Consider the following 18,309-nt stretch of genomic DNA (forward strand, 5'->3'; position numbering starts at 1 on the left):
TTGATTGTGAAGATATTTTTCATTTAAGTAAAACTAAAGTTAGAAGAAAAAGAGTATAGTGAAAAGAAGCCGACAAGACAATGTCCTTGGGGACAGGTTTCAATATTGTAGTGGACAAAGATGATAAGAATGTTGTGTAACTGGAAATTTTAACTGTATGTGTCCACATAACTGAGCATGTGACTAACCTTGTGAAACTATCCTATTATAATCTCCTGTTCTCGGGAGAATCATCCTGTGTTGCAAACCAGCTTGCTCATGTGTCCTTGTATAAAAGGAGAACTGACAGTCCTGCCCAATAACAGGAAACTATAAAGATATTTGCTTATCACCCAATGCTTCAGAATTCTGACTGTCTACATTGTGCAGTGTTACTCTGTTGTTCCCTCTGAGCTCAGATATAAAGAACCTTAATTTGGTCTCCAGCAAATCCTTATTTTATAATATCCACCACAGTTGGCACGGCAACATGTACTGTGTGCTAGTCAGGTTTGATGGAATTTTCAAACTTTTATTTATTTACTATTATTATTGTATATACTTGTTATTATTGGAAGCCTATTTAAGAATCTGTTTGTTTCATATTGTTGAGCCATTTTCTTTGGTCAAATTAAGTTCCAACTGTAATGTTGTATTTTCCACAATATAATAGAATTACCGCTAGGCCTGGGGCTACTCGCACTTAAAGCATGAAAAGCCAAAACCAAAGAGGGAAAGATTCAAACTTTATTTAATGTCGCAATATAACAACCTGTTCGTATTTTCCCTATAACCAATGACTTGACTTACTTTGGATATTGCCGAAATAACGTAAAGACACTTTGGTGTGGTATGGTTATTATTAGGCTTAGCTACTGCAGGCCTACGAAGGTAGTGCGCACCAGTGCTCCAACTGACTCCGGACAATTGAACTTGAGGTGAGGAAGAATGTTTTAGGCCTACCAGAGTTACTCCTTTAATCTAACAGTATAATGCTTATCTTTATACAAAATATTCTAAATTGAAAATTAACGAATTAGCCCCCTTCTTGTACGCCTATATCTGAGCAGACAAGTATAAAGAAATGCAGGTCGGTGTCGGGAACATGGCTCCAGCATATCTCCATCTTTCTCTCGGTCTCTCTAGGGCTAAGCCTAAGCTTCTTCTCCTTTACATTCATTTTTAAAATGTATGAATATCATAGAGAGGGCACCTAGACCTGTAGGCCTAAATGCATGCAATGCCCTGATGCATTTAGCGCATAAATCTCTAACAGCTGAACCGTAAAGTGGACAATTATTATTTTACGAAAATAAAAACCAATAAAAAGATGGCTATGAAGTTTTGAATATGCTACACATCAAACAGTTTTGTCATTTGTTAGAGGTTTCATCTTTCTCTTCGGATCTGAACCAGCACGGGTCTGTTTTTCCACGGACTATTTTGGAACTGGTCTGACTTTCCTCAGGTCAATTCACCCACAACTTTTTGGACCCGTGAAGAGCTCTACCTCAAAGGGTAGTTCAGTGACACGTGCTCTGCACACGTACTACTATACATTACTAGAATGGATAACAGGGTATATCAAACACCATTAATCAATTGTAAATACATATCCATGACACCTTAGCCATCACTAAATCACACACGCCACACTGGTCCTCAAAACAGGGGCCCCTCAGGGGTGCGTGCTCAGCCCCCTCCTGTACTCCCTGTTCTCTCATGACTGCACAGCCAGGCATGACTCCAACACCATCATTAAATTTGCAGATGACACAACAGTGGTAAGCCTGATCACCGACAACAACAAGACAGCCTATAGGGAGGAGGTCAGAAACCTGGCCGTGTAGTGCCAGGACAACGACCTCTCCCTCAACGTGATCAAGACAAAGGAGATGGGTGTGGACTACAGGAAAAAGAGGACCGAGCACACCCCCATTCTCATCAATGGGACTGCAGTGGAGCAGGTTAAGAGCATCAAGTTCTTTGATGTCCACATCACCAACAAACTAAAATGGTGCAAGCACACCAAGACAGTTGTGAAGCGGGCACGACAAAACCTATTCCGCCTCAGGAGACAAAAGATTTGGCATGTGTCCTCAAATCCTCAAAAGGTTCTACAGCTGCACCATCGAGAGCTGGTTGCATCACTGCCTGGTACGGCAACTGCTCATCCTCCGACCGCAAGGCACTACAGAGGGCAGTGCGTACGGCCCAGTACATCACTGGGGCCAAGCTTCCTGCCATCCAGGACCTGGCAGTGTCAGAGGAAGGCCCTAAAAATGGTCAGACTCCACTGTAAGGTCTACACCTGTTGTATTCGGCGCAAGTGACTAATAAAATTTGATTTGATAGTAGTACTACATCCACTTTGAGGGAATAGTTGGCTGTCAGGATTTCCCCTCATGTCAGCATGTTACGTGTCATTTCTACCTCACCCTCATCATGTCGTGGTTGCTGAGGGAACATGTAGTTGGTGAGGACCCTCTGCTTGGTCTCTGGATGGGCCTCGGTCTGGAGAGGGATCAGGGCCTTGGACTGCACACAGCACACATCATTAACTCTTCAAGTACCGCTTATACACAGGTATTACATCATTAGAATTTATCAGTAAATGTCATTTCTTCCCAAGAAAACAACACATAAGATCATATTTACCTGATTGTCTGATAGCCAAAGAGCAGCAAGATCTTTTAGTTTTGTGAAAGTGAACGGAAGGTTTTTTAATCTGTGTAAGGGAGAAGAAGACAAAATAGGGAGTAAGAAGGCATATCATCTAATTGAGTACATATTTGTGTTTATTAAACTTCAAAAGGTTACTTAATTTGCGATTAAAAGTGAGAAGTGATTATATGGAAATAATTCAGACAAGTGGCTTGAGCTCAACTTCACATCATTCTCCACAAAGTGTGTAAGAGGCACATTGTGTTCTGATGTGTTCAAGGACACAGATCGACATATAGTCCAATGTGAAAAGCCAAGACTATTCCTCTGCCAATGACAATCACAGCCTGCCTGCCTCTGACTGACTGACACCCACCACACAGGAAAGTTAACCAACACACAAAGGGGAAAAAGTAAGTTACCGTGGCAACACGCTCAGTGAACTTCACTTTGACAACAGAAATCTGTCAGTGGGAGACCGTGTTGATGGCTACCGTAGGTAGAACGAAGCAGGGTTGGAGTGACTGGATCTTCGTTCTGAGGAAGCCTATGTGGTTGAACGCTCAGCTCTGTGGTGTCGCGTGTGGACACAGGTCTGCCTAATGGGTGCCGTGTATTTAGTGATAGTATGGTTTAATTACCTTGGATCCAGTAAATCACTGGCAGAGCAACTAAACATCTCATAAAGAGCTTAATTAGCCCGGGGGCAGGGGAAGTGCTTTCTAATGTTGTGCAGCTATCTTAATGGGCCATTAGCAAAATAATAACCACTAGTTTATATAAACTCCTCAGAAGAATGTCCCATTCCACCTACGCGCTATGTAAATAAATAGACACACAACACAAGCCTACAGTATTAAGCTGTTTCCTTATCAAGGAGAGTGTGAGGAACATATGGATTCACTGTGTGTGTGTGTATGTGTGTGTGTGTGTGTGTGTGTGCGTGTGTGCGTGTGTGTGTGTGTGTGTGTGTGTGTGTGTGTGTGTGTGTGTATGTGTGTGTGTGTGTGTGTGTGGTAACCAATAGTAACCTATTGTCGCTTAAATTGAGAACATGTAGCTTGGTCATCTGCCCAATTTCGTCAGGTAGAAACTCCAGCTTATTGGAGCGCAACGACATGACTGTCACATTCTTACAGTTCCCAATCTGCAACAAAAGGGATGCAAGCATACATTTCAATGATCACTTTCCTTCTTCCTTTCACCAAACCATATCAATTACAGAAATGCATGCATTGTGTGTGAGTGTACAGTGGGGTCTGGAATTATTGGTTCCCCTGATAAAGACGAGCAAAAAAGACAGTGTAAAATAAATAACACAAATACTGAGATACACTATATATACACAAAAGTATGTGGACACTCCTTCAAATGAGTGGATTTGGCTATTTCAGCCACACCCGTTGCTGACAGGTGTATAAAATCGAGTACGCCTCCATTGGACTCTGGAGCAGTGGAAATGTGGAGTGATGAATCATGCTTAACCACCTTGCAGTCCGTTGGACGAATCTGGGTTTGGCGGATGACAGGAGAACAGTACCTGTCCCAATGCAGAGTGCCAACTGTAAAGTTTGGTGGAGTAGGAATAATGGTCTGGGGCTGTTTTTCATGGTTCGGGCTAGGATCCTTAGTTCCAGTGAAAGGAAATCTTAAAGCTACAGCATACAATGACATTCTAGATGATTCTGTTCTTCCAACTTTTTGGCAACAGTTTGGGGAAGGCCCTTTCCTGTTTCAGCATGACAATGCCCCCCTGCACAAAGTAAGGTCAGTGTGGAAGAACTTGACTGGCCTGCACAGAGCCCTGACCTCAACCCCATGGAACACCTTTGGGGTGAATTGGAAAGCCCGACTTCAAGCCAGACCTAATCGCCCAACATCAATGGCGGACCTCACTAATGCTCTTGTGGCTGAATGGAAGTCCCCGCAGTAATGTTCCAACATCTAATGGAAAGCCTTCCCAGAAGAGTGAAGGCTGTTATAGCAGCAAAGGGGGGAACAACTCCATAAGCCCATGATTTTGGAAGGAGATGTTCAACGAGCAGGTGTCCACATACATTTGGTCATGTAGTGTATATTGTATGCTCAAAAAATATATAAAAAATTATATTTGATTTATACTAATACAATCGCTCTTGGTAAAGTTCATGATGACATTGACCTTAACAAGGATCCCAGGACCAGTGGTAACAAAATAGCCTCATAACATCAACTATCCACCACCACATTTTACAGTACGGATGAGGTATGTTCTGCATATGCATTGTTCTTTCGAAGGCCAAACCCACCATTGGTGTATCTGGCAAAAGTTCCCATGTCATCGGACCTGTTTTGCTCATCTTTATCAAGGGATTGAATCATTTCGAACTCCACTGTATGTGTATGTGTGTATAGGATCAGTGTGAGGTTATTGGTGTGGGACAGACAGACATACCTCCCTGGGTAGTTCAACAAGGAAGTTCTCATCAGCAGAAAACGTGCGGAGGTTATGCAGGTAGCCAATGGTTGGGGGCAGGGACTCCAATTCATTACAGCTGCAGTCAAACTCTTCTAAAAGCGATAAACTGGGTAGAGATAGAGAGAGGAGAAAGAGACCCTTAGGAATCCTTCGTGCCACAGCTACTTTCACTTGGTTAGTTATTGGTGTAAGAGCAACAAATTAATAGACGCAACATAACCAACACACTATCTACAATAATACAGGCAAAATCACAATTCTGCATAGATACTCTACTTCACATGTCTTTGATGTACCATGTTAATATTTGCATAAGATTTTGTTAAGAACCTACAAAGCACAGACCAACTTCATTTGTCTGCTAAAAATGTGTTCTGAATTCTTGAAGTGGAACATTTAGATATATCATAATGATACAAATATTATTTCACTCAAAACACTGAGGAAAAGCCACCAGTAGATTAATTTCAGCCACAGGTTGCATTATTTGTTGTTGACAGATGGAGCCTTAGATGTTTGATCCCTCCTTGGTGTCCATGGAAACAAATATTAATTGGGTTCCCTTTAAGACTAGATGCATCTAAGACATGTACAGGCTACAGAGGTGAAAATGGTCAATCAAGTGGATTCGTGAGAATCATGACAATATTCAAAAACCATGACTTGATAGAATGAGATACTCCTCTAGAAGGCAAAATAAAATAAAATAAACATGATTTGAACATAAACTGTATTAATCCCATGAGAGGAAGTTAATCATTGATGTTGCTGACTCCCTTTCACTATCAGTATCTGGTGGTGCAGTATCTCTTTTCAATCATAATCAACAGTATGCTTTTAAAAATATATATTGAATATTATTCTCCAATTGAACTTCATGAATGACAAACTTCACTCTAAATCTTATATCTTAAACTCTAAAGCCACAGTGTTTATTGAGTCAAATGCCCTTGCCTCTTTGTCAGATTTGAAAGGACAATGGATTTGTAAGCAAAATCAACAACTGTCCAGCTTTAAAATGTCCTCCCACAGCCTCCAACAATTCTAAATTCAAGCTCCAACAGAGCGTATAGTGTACAATGTCAGTGTATATGACCAGGAGAGGACGAGGGTAAGAGAAGCCTCCCCTCACTGGACAGAGTTAATTTGTATTTATTGTACACACAGCAGAGTCATTAGCTTAACATTTGTCCCAGCTGGCCTCCCATATGCAGGACTTTCACTGGATCCCCTTCCCCGGCTGGAACATACAGTACAGACAGGGAACGTTAAGGTGAGCACTTGCCTGAATAAACATGCTGTGGCGAGGAGGAACGTGTACAGGAGACAGTGATTCGCGGTCTACTTACCCTAATTTGGCGCGTCCACTAAGTGGCCCATTTTAGATGCATGTGAAATAACCACAACACACAAAACCGACCAATGACAAACCAAGAAAAAAAGGTGCACTGAAAACAGTATCACAGGCTTGGGGATAAGGATGAACATGACATGATGAGCTGTAAGTTGGTGACCCCTGACCTATTAGATCACAGTCTCAATGACATGGCATGTTCAGAGTTGACCCACAGAATTTCCTCTGACTCATTATATTTTCCAGATTAAACTTTTGATATAATATATACAGCATATCAAATAAAACAAATATATTAGGCCGGCTGTTGAAACTGCAATACTGGCACAGAGTCAACTCCTCTCAGAGAGCCATATTCCACAACAAATGAATGGCATACACCCAAAATGTCAGTGCACATTTTGGAACAATGGTAAGCCGGAGGGGGGAAGAAAGAGAGAAAGAGAAAAAGAGAGAAAAAGAGAGAGAAAGAGCAAAAGAGAAAGAAAGAGAAAAAGAGAGAAAGAGAGAGAAAGAGAGAAAGAGAGAGAAAGAGAGAAAAAGAGAGAAAGAGCAAAAGAGAAAGAAAGAGAAAAAGAGAGAAAGAGAGAAAAAGAAAAAAGAGAAAGATGGACAGATCTATCTATCTATCTCCTCTCAGTGCCGCTAACTGAGACACAATGTACTGCATCACTCTACTTGGTGTGAACAGTGATGGAACCAATCAGCGTTAGTCAATGTGAGGTGAGAAGGAGCAGCAAGGAGAAGGTGCCAGACTCAGCAGAGTTTCAGAACCCTTCTATCCACAGGCTGTGTTGAATACAGCTCAGCAGCAAACCAGCGGCGGAGAAGACGAGATTCAACGTGTCAACCGGTTTTACCATCAAAATTACTGTCTCTGACGACTTTTAATTTGGTTATGCAATAGATGCCCTAAAATTGACTGCCATTCAGTTCCATGATAGATATTAACTTGGAATGTAGTTAAGCTTTTGGCGTAATAATTTCAAAACATGTTATTCGACTTGAGGGGAGTTCTGGGATTGCAATCTAAGAAGTGTATGTAAACAAAATAGTGCAATCGGTTTCATAATCGGTCTCATAAGGTACTCACCTTCCAATGGTGTTAGGCAGTGAGGTGAGCTGGTTGTCATCCACTTTTAATGTTGTGAGTTTTTTCAACATTCCTGCAATAGAGACAAACACTCATTTGATTATTTAAAAAAAGGAACAAACAAAAAGCGAAGAACACAGTTAAAAGGAATTATTCAAACCCATTGCCAACATAATCCTCTTACCATTTCATTAATTTACAGCCAGGAAATTATTTAAAAACTTACTAAGTACAAAATAACTTCATAGTTTGTGTAAATTAAATTCCAGTATTCAAACAAATAAATGTTTCACTCCAAATACAAATGACATTTTAATGACGCAAGCCATTTGATTGTTAATGACAAAACAACTCAGGGAAATGCACTCTCAGATAACAGCCTCCGAGAGGAGCCACCATGATGAATGCAGTCATTACAGAATTAATCATCCTCTCTCAGCCTTCTTTCCTTATCATCCTTTCTTGATCCTTTCTCTATTCTCTTTAACCAGGAGATGGGAGAGTTCAGAGACAATCTAACCAGGAGATACCATTTGTTGCAGATGGAAGAGAGCAGAGAAATTATAACCAGGTGATACCATGTGTTGCAGACAGGAGAGAGCAGAGACAATCTAACCAGGAGATACCGTTTGTTGCAGATGGAAGAGAGCAGAGAAAATCTAACCAGGAAATACCATTTGTTGCAGAGTGGAGAGAGCTGAGACAATCTAATCAGGAGACACTAATGTTGCAGAGGGAAGAGAACAGAGAAGTTCTATGGCCTCACCTATGGTGTCAGGCAGATGCTGCAGCATGTTGGAGGAGAGCAGGAGGTCCTCCAGGGACTCACAGCCAGAGATGTCAGTGTCCAGGCTTTCAATCCTGTTTTTAGCCAGGTCCAGGTAGCGCAGATGCCTCAGCTTCCCTATACACTTCAGAAGCAGGGGAGGGCGATACATGGAGCGATGGATGTTAGAGGGGGTTAGAGGGGGTGAGAGAGAGACAGAGAGAGAGACAGAGAGAGAGACAGAGAGAGAGACAGAGAGACAGACAGACAGACAGACAGACAGACAGACAGACAGACAGACAGACAGACAGACAGACAGACAGACAGACAGACAGACAGACAGAGACAGAGAGACAGAGAGACAGAGAGACAGAGAGACAGAGAGACAGAGAGACAGAGACACAGAGACACAGAGACACAGAGAGACAGAGACAGACAGAGAGACAGAGAGACAGAGAGACAGAGAGACAGAGAGACAGAGAGACAGAGAGACAGAGAGACAGACAGAGATAGACAGAGAGAGAGACAGAGAGAGAGACAGACAGAGAGACAGACAGAGAGAGAGACAGACAGAGAGACAAACAGACAGACAGACAGACAGAGAGAGAGACAGAGAGAGAGACAGAGAGAGAGAAAAAAAGGGAGAGAGAGAGACAAAGTGAGTGAGTGAGTGAGAAAGGGAGACAGAGCAAAAAAGCAGGGGTTTGCGAGACAAAGCGATGGATGGTAGAGGGTGTGGGGGGGAGAGAGAGAGAAGAAGGCAGGGTTTTGAGAGACATGGACAGATGGATGTTAATATGTACAGACTCAGTGAGCATAGCCTTGCTATTGAGAAAGGCCGCCGTAGGCAGACATGGATCTCAAGAGAAGACAGGCTATGTGCTCACTGCCCACAAAATGAGGTGGAAACTGAGCTGCACTTCCTAACCTCCTGCCCAATGTATGACAATATTAGAGAGACATATTTCCCTCAGATTACACAGATCCACAAAGAACTTGAAAACAAATCCAACTCCCATATCTACTGGGTGAAATTCCACAGTGTGCCATCACAGCAGCAAGATTTGTGACCTGTTGCCACAAGAAAAGGGCAACCAGTGAAGAACAAACACCATTGTAAATACAACCCATATTTATGCTTATTTATTTTCCCTTGTGTACTTTAACCATTTGTACAACACTGTGTGTGTGTATATACAGTATATATATATATATATTATGACATTTGTAATGTCTTTATTGTTTTGAAACTTCTGTATGTTTAATGTTTACTGTTAATTTTTATTGTTTATTTCACTTTTGTATATTATCTACCTCACTTGCTTTGGCAATGTTAACACATGTTTCCCATGCCAATAAAGCCCCTTGAATTGAATTGAATTGTTAGAGAGGGTGGGAGACAGAGCAAAGAAAACAGGGGTTTGAGGGAACTTTTTTCAAAGGTTGCCCTATGGTGGTGCATAACTAACCCCTATGCACTGACCCACATGAACTAACTAGCGCATCACTGCCCATACACAGACTTCATCAGGGCCAATGAAAAATGACACAGGCAGATAATAAATGGAGGTGTAGGCCTACCCCAGGTATTGTCTGCAGTGAGTTGTTGTCCATCCACAGCTCCTTTAGGTTATGGATCTGCTCCAGGACTTCAGGCTGAAACACAAAACACACACACATTACATCTGTGTCTAGAACCAGCCCAGGAGGGCTGGACAGTAGAAAATATCCCAGAAACTAAGGCAGAGAGATAGGAAAGCCCTGGCCATTTTGTCTCATGGGCAGGCTGGCAAGTGGTATGTAGTTTTAAGTAAATGCAGTGCGGTTTTAACCCAAATCAATATAAGAAGTGAATAACAATACCAATGGGCATAATTACTAAACAAAGTAGGCATGTCAATGATGGCATTTGCACAATGAGTGGTGCAAAGTCGCTCCTCCAGATGTATTCTAAAATGTATCTCACGTTCCGTATTCTATAATGGAAGCGGTGTGTTTGAATCTCGTATAGAGTCCTGTGAGTGATTGTGTTCGATACAGACGTGTGGAGAGGTCTAGCCAGACTGTGTGTGACTATCTGGACTAAAGGCACTACCTGACTATGTGAAATCACTCCATTAGACCAGGCTGGGAGACTAGGTGACAGACCTCACGGTCCTTCATGCTGCCCTAATCAATTCCAATCTTTCTCATGCATTTCTTTTCGCAGCATGGTGTGGCTTTACTCAGTGGCATAGCACAGTTTACCGGGCCCCCGCAAGGTTCGAGCAAGGACGGACCTTTTTTGTGTCTATAACATTTTTTTTATGCCAGGGGGCATGGAAAAAAATGTGAAGTTTTATTGCTAATCTCTTGCTATTTTACATATTTTGCATTGACGCTGAGATAAAATGTTGCTGTTTAAGAGCTAATTTCCTGCTATTATATACATATTGCCATGAGGCTAACAGAAAGATCATCAGCTTAAAGCAAACTTACTGTAATGAAAAAAAAAAATGTAATGGCTTATGACGTGTTCATATGCTATCTGAGGGGCTGGGGGGCTAAGCCTGTGGTTTTACTGGCAATCGATAAGGACTCCAGATGGTTTTCTGGAATATTCTCTATTTAGAGTATTTTTGAGTATTATTTATTCTCAGTTTTTTATTTTATTTTACCTTTATTGAACTAGGCAAGTCAGTTAAGAACAAATTCTTATTTTCAATGATGGCCTTTCAATGACGGTTGTGAGGGTAGCTACAGTACCTTGTGTGTTCACTAAAAAGTTGTGATGTTTTATTAAGTTTGGAAAGGGCATGCTCCTAAAAAAACTGGATGTGCTTGCTTCAGTTACATCATTTGTGATAGAAGTTGATAGAATCTCAGTATGGAATCAGGCAAAACCTAACAACAAAAACAGGAGGTACACAACCACTTCCTAAAACAATATTGAAATTCCTACAGTATCAACAGAGCCTTTACAACATAGCAATCTAAAATCAAACTGATGCTATGCATATTCTATTAACTACTGAACCAGAAATTGTTAGCAAACTTCAAACAAAAACTAATTAAGTTCCCTTCCCACCAAGGGTATAAACAAGGTTGTCTGGCATTGGGTAATGAAAGCGCTGCTAAAAACTCTCTGTAGTTTCTGTGTCCCCTACCTTCCCTCTACCCTCCCAAAACATCACACAAAATCTCCAAATCCCCATTAAACTCATGAAGTGTTGAGTGTAATATGAGTCAATACTCCACTACTCACAATCTACAGTACAGTAGAGCTGGAGTCAGTACAGTAGCACCACACTGTTTTGCTTGTAAGTTTTAATGAGAAACAAAGAGAGGGGTTTGGTTGGCACCTTGTCCATATCTCCGGTTCTCTCCGGATAGAGATGAAACACTTGGTTAGTGCTCGGTGCAGTGGAGCTTCCTGTGCAGAGGCATGTCTTCTTGTCCGTCTTTGAAGCCCTGCGATGTAATTGCTGATGCCATCCACTGCTCTGCTCTCTACACCGGCCCTCTGAGCACCAGCACTCCCCCCCCCCAAACCTCTCTTCCTTCCCCAGGCAGGGACTAATTAGGAAACTTTCCTCACAGTATTCCCTGAATCACTCTCTGCCACTGTGACACACACCTCAGCATCTGTTCTTGACTCAGCTGGACCCAAATGTGCTGAGGTCATCACCTCTGATGTTGCACTTTCCTGTAGTTCTGTCAGTGGCAGACGTTTTTACATCTGCATCTTCTGCATTGCATGTGCTTAGCCTAGAGTAAGACAGACAACGTTTTCAGTCTCATTCATATCAATGAGCTGCTTGTGCTAAATGTCTTCTTATGTCAAAAAAGCTAAAGGTCTTCTGAATCCTGGTTTTATACATGTAAATGTTGGCAGTTTAGTGAAACTGGGTATTAATATACAGCTTCTCAGCTGAAGATTGATTGCCACTAAAATAAGGCATGAGCTTAAATCCGTTGGAGAGCTTTCATAGAGCCTCTGGTTCAGTCAGCCTCTTAGAAGCTCTTTTGACTGAAAGCTGTCTCCCTCCACAAAACAATACCAGTAAACCAGGGTGGATAAAGTCCATTCATTCTCAGGGCTGAAAAACACTTACATAGTCTAAGATTCACCACGAAAACCATCAGCTGAAGAAAATGCATGTTGGCACAAAGTATAGGGTAGACAAGGAAGCAACAACAGCTTAAGGAATATGAGAAAATGCACTCTATTTTCCCTGGGCTTCAAAATCACCAGGCAATAAAGCTACACTAGAGGGTTCTATCTGAGGGGAATTGAGATGGCAATTGGTAATGTTGCTCACACTATCAGCAAAAAGCAACAGGAGTCCTTGAATGGGGATGAGGTAGAGTAGTGGTTCCCAACCAGAGGCACTAGGACCCCAGGGGGTACTGGGCCTATCCACCAGGTGTACTTGAGAAGACTGATGAGCCCATAGGCCTACTGGTAAAATGCACATGAGGGGGTACTTCAGGCAGAGCAAAAATCAGTTGGTGGTAGAATAACTGAAAAGGGATGGGAACCACTGGGAGAATCAGATAGGTCATAAGTAGAGGGAGAAATGCTTGTATTTAAGTAGGGCACAGATTGGGAGTTAAGACTATTGCATGAGAAAGAGTAGGAAAACATTGGAGTCATTCTGAGCTGACTATTTGTGCTGGTCTGTCTTTCCCCTTGAGTGAAGAGGCGGCAGGTGCTGCTGTGTGCATTGCAGAGGGCTCTGTGGAGGCAGCCCGGGCCTCACACTAACAGCACATTTACAAATGCACAATTAAGGCATCAGTGGGACCTGTGGCACAGAGCATGTCATGCATGGCTCCAGCCAGCAGCTCTCCCCAGGGCTCCCCAGTCCTCAGCCCCAGTCCCAGCACAGCGTGAGATCTTGTTAACCAGGGATGACTTTGAGACGTTACGTTACACCCTTGAAAGGCCTCCCTCCCTGAGCATTCTGCATCCTCACACTTCATATCGCCCCCTTCCAGATATCCCATGGATTGTTGGTCAATGACCTTTGCAGCATTTTGATCAAACCTTGCCCTCACAGTACCTCTCTAGTGTATCATCTATTTCCCATTCTGAGAACCTGGGAATAGTATGACTGTTTTTATCTCCCTCCTCTGTTCTATTACTCTGCTCTAAACTTGAGGGGTATACTACAATGCAGGATCAATGAGTTAGCCAGCTAACTTGCCGAAATATTCTGAAATCATGTTTACATTTTTTCGAAAGATAAGGTTGAAATGGGCATGGTCTCTTTGACTCAACTTCCAAAAACACATATCTCGGAAATCAATAGTCATTTCTGGTTGTTAATCAAAGTTAACTGGCTAACTCATTGATCCTGCTTTGTAGTATACCACTCCGGACCACTAATCAGTGAGATAAATACACAGAACACGGTCCAGAGAACATAGCCAATAGGATGAAAAGGGAGGGTTAAAAGAAAGGTAAACTAGTCAAATCACTAGCTAAAAAAAACACAATCATGGCTTACTCTTTGGTTTCAGACTCAATGTTTTCTCCAGGCTCTGTGGTCAATTACCGCTTACAGACCAGGCGATTGATTTAGACAACCACTAAATTAATGTGACATGGCCAGCATCAAGCACAGTGCAGGGGGATAGGGCTGGATTGTTTGATAAATTCCCTGCCATTGTTTACTCCAGCTCCAACAGCCAATTAAAATGTGCTCGGTGGTGGGTGTCCTGATGTGCCAAGTCGTGCACATTTGAGCTACCCTAGTAAATAATGCATCAAGTGTACATACACACACACACACACACGCCTGCCTGCACACCCACCACCTATCCACAGGCACACACTCACGCACACACAAATGCCTGCCCGCCCAAACACGCGCACACACACACACACACACACACACACACACACAGCGGGCGGGAGAGCAATGCTGGAGACCTAATGAGGGTGTAGAGCAGATTGAGGGGGGTCCTGCTCTGACTTGTCCCCCAGGTCTTCTGGGCCATGGATGCCTGTGTGGTGACAGCTGCTGTCCATGTGACTGGCGTCTTCAAATAGCCTCTTTTCTTACCAGTTCAGTGAATTCATTGCTTCCCAAGTCTAATCGCTCCAGCTGTGACAGTCTGTGTATTGACCTGCAGCAAACAAGAGGGAAGAGCCTCAGATTCTGGCATAGAAACAAAGTCCCCATTTAGAAAGGCCAATCACCAGCAACACTCCCTCCAAACCAGGCTTCCTGCAACTCTGCCATCCCAGAGGGGTATGGCATGCTAGCCAGACATCCCCACACATTCACATAATATTCACTGCAAATTTAAAACAGCTCAAATCAAAACAATGCAGTTAGTTAGTTAATGATTAATGTAACATGAAACGGCTTTCTCCATTGCACCAGGCAACACCTCAAATTAGACTCGTTCATCCATGCAATGTAATGTACACAATGTCAGCCGGGGAGAGCAATGTCAGAATGATTCAGTCTAAGATGTTTTGCACGGCATTACTAGTTATATTGGCTTGGTATTGCAGAGGACCTTTGTCTTGAGTGGTGAATAGTGAGCGTCCATTGGTCAAATCACTAAAGCAGATACTGCTGTTTTATGTCATGATATAGAGCAGCTGGCCCACATAGCAATTAGTCAATTCCAATAATGATGTGAGAACAAACAGATCAGAACCCTCATGGCAGAATGTCTCCCCATCCTTCATAACATATCAAAGCCTATGTGTTATCTATACCCTTCCTCTAGGATACACTTCCCCTCCAATGACTCCACGGTAACATGATAAACTCATTAATTGAATGAGGACATTACACTTATCGTCAAGGGGAAACACGTTTCAGTTGGTTTACACAAATGAACAAACATCCCTTGCTGTGCCACACCTGAGGTGGAAGAGGAGGAGTTTACTTCATTCAACTTGGTTTCTAGTGTGGGGGATAAGTTTATTGGTCATGTTTGGATAAAAATAGTTTTCAATCAGGACACCTGATGGAGCCAGCATGCACCAACTAATGTGAGCAGTGTGTGTGTCTGTCTCTGGGGCTTGCAGCTCAGCACTCTCCACGATGATAAATCGCAACATCATTGGCTGCGCTCCACTGGCTACACACCTGTACACACACGTTCCAACATGGGGCCTTCTTCACATTTCATTTAGACATCAAATAACAAGGCCTGAGCAACAGGGACTGGCCACAGCACAGTGCCCCTCCTCTGACACATGCTACCCGTCGCACAGAGAGAGACAGATGGCATTTGCTTTAGAAGCTGCTATTTACCATGCTCTCACACTAATCTGCCCATTAGAATTCCAGCCTGGAATGTTACTCAGGCTATTTGGCCACCCGGAGGTGTATATTTCTACTTGTACTTATTATGGATCCCCAATGCCAAGGCAGCAGATACTCTTCCTGGGGTCCAGCAAAATTAAGGCAGTTATACAATTTTAAAAACATAACACATTCACAACACATGAAGTGTGCCCTCAGGCCACTGCTCTACTACCACATATCTACAACATTAAAGCCATATGTACGTGTGTGTATAGCATGTATGTTATTGTGGTATGCATGTGTCTGTGCTTGTGTCTCTTCACAGTCCCGCTGTTCCATAAGGTGTATTTTTATCTGTTTTTTAAATGTAATTTTACTGCTTGCATGTGTTACTTGATGTGGAATAGAGTTCCATGTAGTCATGGCTGTATGCAGTACTGTGCGCCTCCCATAGTCTGTTCTTGACTGTGAAGAGACCTCTGGTGGCATGTCTTGTGGGGTGTGCATGGGTGTCCGAGCTGTGCGCCAGTAGTTCAAACAGACAGCTCGGTGCATTCAACATGTCAAAACCTCTCACAAATACAAGTAGTGATGAAGTCAATCTCTCCTCTACTTTGAGCCAGGAGAGATTGACATGCATATTATTAATGTTAGCTCTCTGTGTACATCCAAGGGCCAGCCGTGCTACCCTGTTCTGAGCCAATTGCAATTTTCCTAAGTCCCTCTTTTGTCGCACCTGACCACACAGTCCAGGTGCGACAAACTAGGGCCTGTAGGACCTGCCTTGTTGATAGTGCTGTTAAGAAGGCAGGGACAGACTTTTCCCCATCTTAGCTACTGTTGTATCAATATGTTTCGACCATGACAGTTACTCCAAGCAGTTTAGTCACCTCAACTTACTCAATTTCCACATTATTCATGACAATATTTAGCTGAGGTTTAAGGTTTGTGTGGTGCAGGGGTAATGATACAAATCGAAGCCTTCCGTATGGAGTAGTATCTTGGGCAGGGTTGGATGATTCATAGGGGCTGTATGGGCATGTTGGCTGCTAAAACTGTCAAGGCTTTCATTAACAGACACGTTTCATGGTTACATCAGTGGCTTCGACATAAGAGAGAGGGGACAGATCTGAGGTGGGTAAGCTGGCTAGAGTGCAATGGGAAGAGGGATATCATTTATTTTAGGTGCTTGGGGAAAGCACAGACATTGTAATAAAGGACTCTCTACTAACATGTGGATAGATAACCCTCAAAGTTCAGCATGATAGTTCTCTCTATTTGCAGGAATCAGTCATATTGGCTGCAAGTTACCCATGAAGTTCAGTGAAAAGTGTGTTGGCAAAGAGCAAAGTTTTGTTTATTGTAACCTTTCCTTTCAATCCCATGATCAAACACGCCTCTGTAGCTAACACTAGCTGCCCTGGTGAGGTGAGGTCTCTGTGTGCTGAGTCACTCACTTTGGCATCGTTTTCAGGTGGTTCTCTCGCAATTCCAGGATCCGTAACTTGGAAAGTCTGAAAGGTAGAGGATGTCAAAAACACACACATCCACAAGACAGAGAACAGATTTTTCCATCTCAGTATTAATAGATGCTAATGCTATGCATAGGACAGTAAAGTATTGGAGAAAAAAACATGACATCCCAACCTTAAATTCCATTACACTGAGCCCAAGAGTAATACCACTGCTGTTTTGATAAATCATTACTTTTTCTCCATTCATCATCAAACCAGATAGGAGATGCTGCTAAGTGACAGATCGAAATTGACTGGGGGGAGGGGTGGTCCAAAATAGGGGAGGGTTGTAAAACAATTTGTTTGCTTTAGGGAGGGTTGTGTATTTTTTGGAGGGGCATAGGGGAGGGTAGTACGTTTTTTCCCTAGTTTACAGTTGCTCCTCTGCTCGTATTTTCCCGATAAACAACGGCTTGACTTACTTTTGATATTACCCTAATAAAGTTTGGAAACGTTTGTTATGGTTTGGTATGGTGTAGCTATTATTAAGCTTTAGCTACTGCAGGCCTATGATAAGAAGGTAGTTCGCCCCGGTGCTCCAACTGACTCTGACAGTTGGACTGTTTCAGAGCTACCAAAGTTACTCCTATAATCTAACAATATAATGCTTATCTTTATTACTCTCCTTATGTATGTCTATATCTGTATAGCAGATGCAGTAGCCATCTGACAAAGAAATGCATGTCTGATGCAAGCAGTAAAATTTGATTTTAAAAAACAGACACAAATACACCGTATGGAACCGCGGGGACTGTGAAGCAACACAAACATAGGCACAGACACAAGCATACACACACATGAAAACATATGCACTATACACATGTACACATGGATTTTGTATTGAAGATATGTGGTAGTGTTGGAGTAGGGCTCTGACGGCAAACAGTGTGTTGTGGAATCTGTGAGGGTATTGTAATGTCTTTAAAATTGTAAAACTCCCTTAATTTTGAGAGTAGCTGCTACCTTATCAACAGCTAATGGGGATCCATAATAAATACAAATGTCGGTGTCATGCCACCGGCATATCTATCTCTCTGGGGTTAGGCCTAAGCTTCTCTTCCTTATATATATATATATATGTAAAAACAAATGATCGTACCATATATGTAAAAACAAATGTTCGTACCATATATATATATATATATATGGTACTATATATACTATATATATACACTGCTCAAAAAAATAAAGGGAACATTTAAACAACACAATGTAACTCCAAGTC

At 42.4% G+C, this 18,309-nt stretch overlaps 1 protein-coding gene across 4 annotated transcripts in view; it reads right to left on the reverse strand.

Moving 5' to 3' along the window:
• LOC112260273 (leucine-rich repeat-containing protein 7-like) overlaps nucleotides 1-18,309 on the reverse strand; it is an 89,223-nt gene that overhangs the window by 52,362 nt on the left and 18,552 nt on the right. For all 4 annotated transcript variants that reach the window (XM_042312762.1, XM_042312706.1, XM_042312705.1 and 1 more), the window contains exons 5-13: nucleotides 17,028-17,084; nucleotides 14,365-14,428; nucleotides 9,896-9,970; nucleotides 8,315-8,459; nucleotides 7,549-7,621; nucleotides 5,078-5,207; nucleotides 3,675-3,790; nucleotides 2,638-2,707; nucleotides 2,418-2,517 (exon numbers count right to left, since the gene is read on the reverse strand). In XM_042312762.1, coding sequence (XP_042168696.1) covers nucleotides 2,418-2,517; nucleotides 2,638-2,707; nucleotides 3,675-3,790; nucleotides 5,078-5,207; nucleotides 7,549-7,621; nucleotides 8,315-8,459; nucleotides 9,896-9,970; nucleotides 14,365-14,428; nucleotides 17,028-17,084 — 830 coding nt within the window. The remainder of the gene's footprint in view (nucleotides 1-2,417; nucleotides 2,518-2,637; nucleotides 2,708-3,674; nucleotides 3,791-5,077; nucleotides 5,208-7,548; nucleotides 7,622-8,314; nucleotides 8,460-9,895; nucleotides 9,971-14,364; nucleotides 14,429-17,027; nucleotides 17,085-18,309) is intronic.

This window comes from Oncorhynchus tshawytscha, linkage group LG01, assembly GCF_018296145.1.
Source record: "Oncorhynchus tshawytscha isolate Ot180627B linkage group LG01, Otsh_v2.0, whole genome shotgun sequence".
NCBI classification, from domain to species: Eukaryota; Metazoa; Chordata; class Actinopteri; order Salmoniformes; family Salmonidae; genus Oncorhynchus; species Oncorhynchus tshawytscha.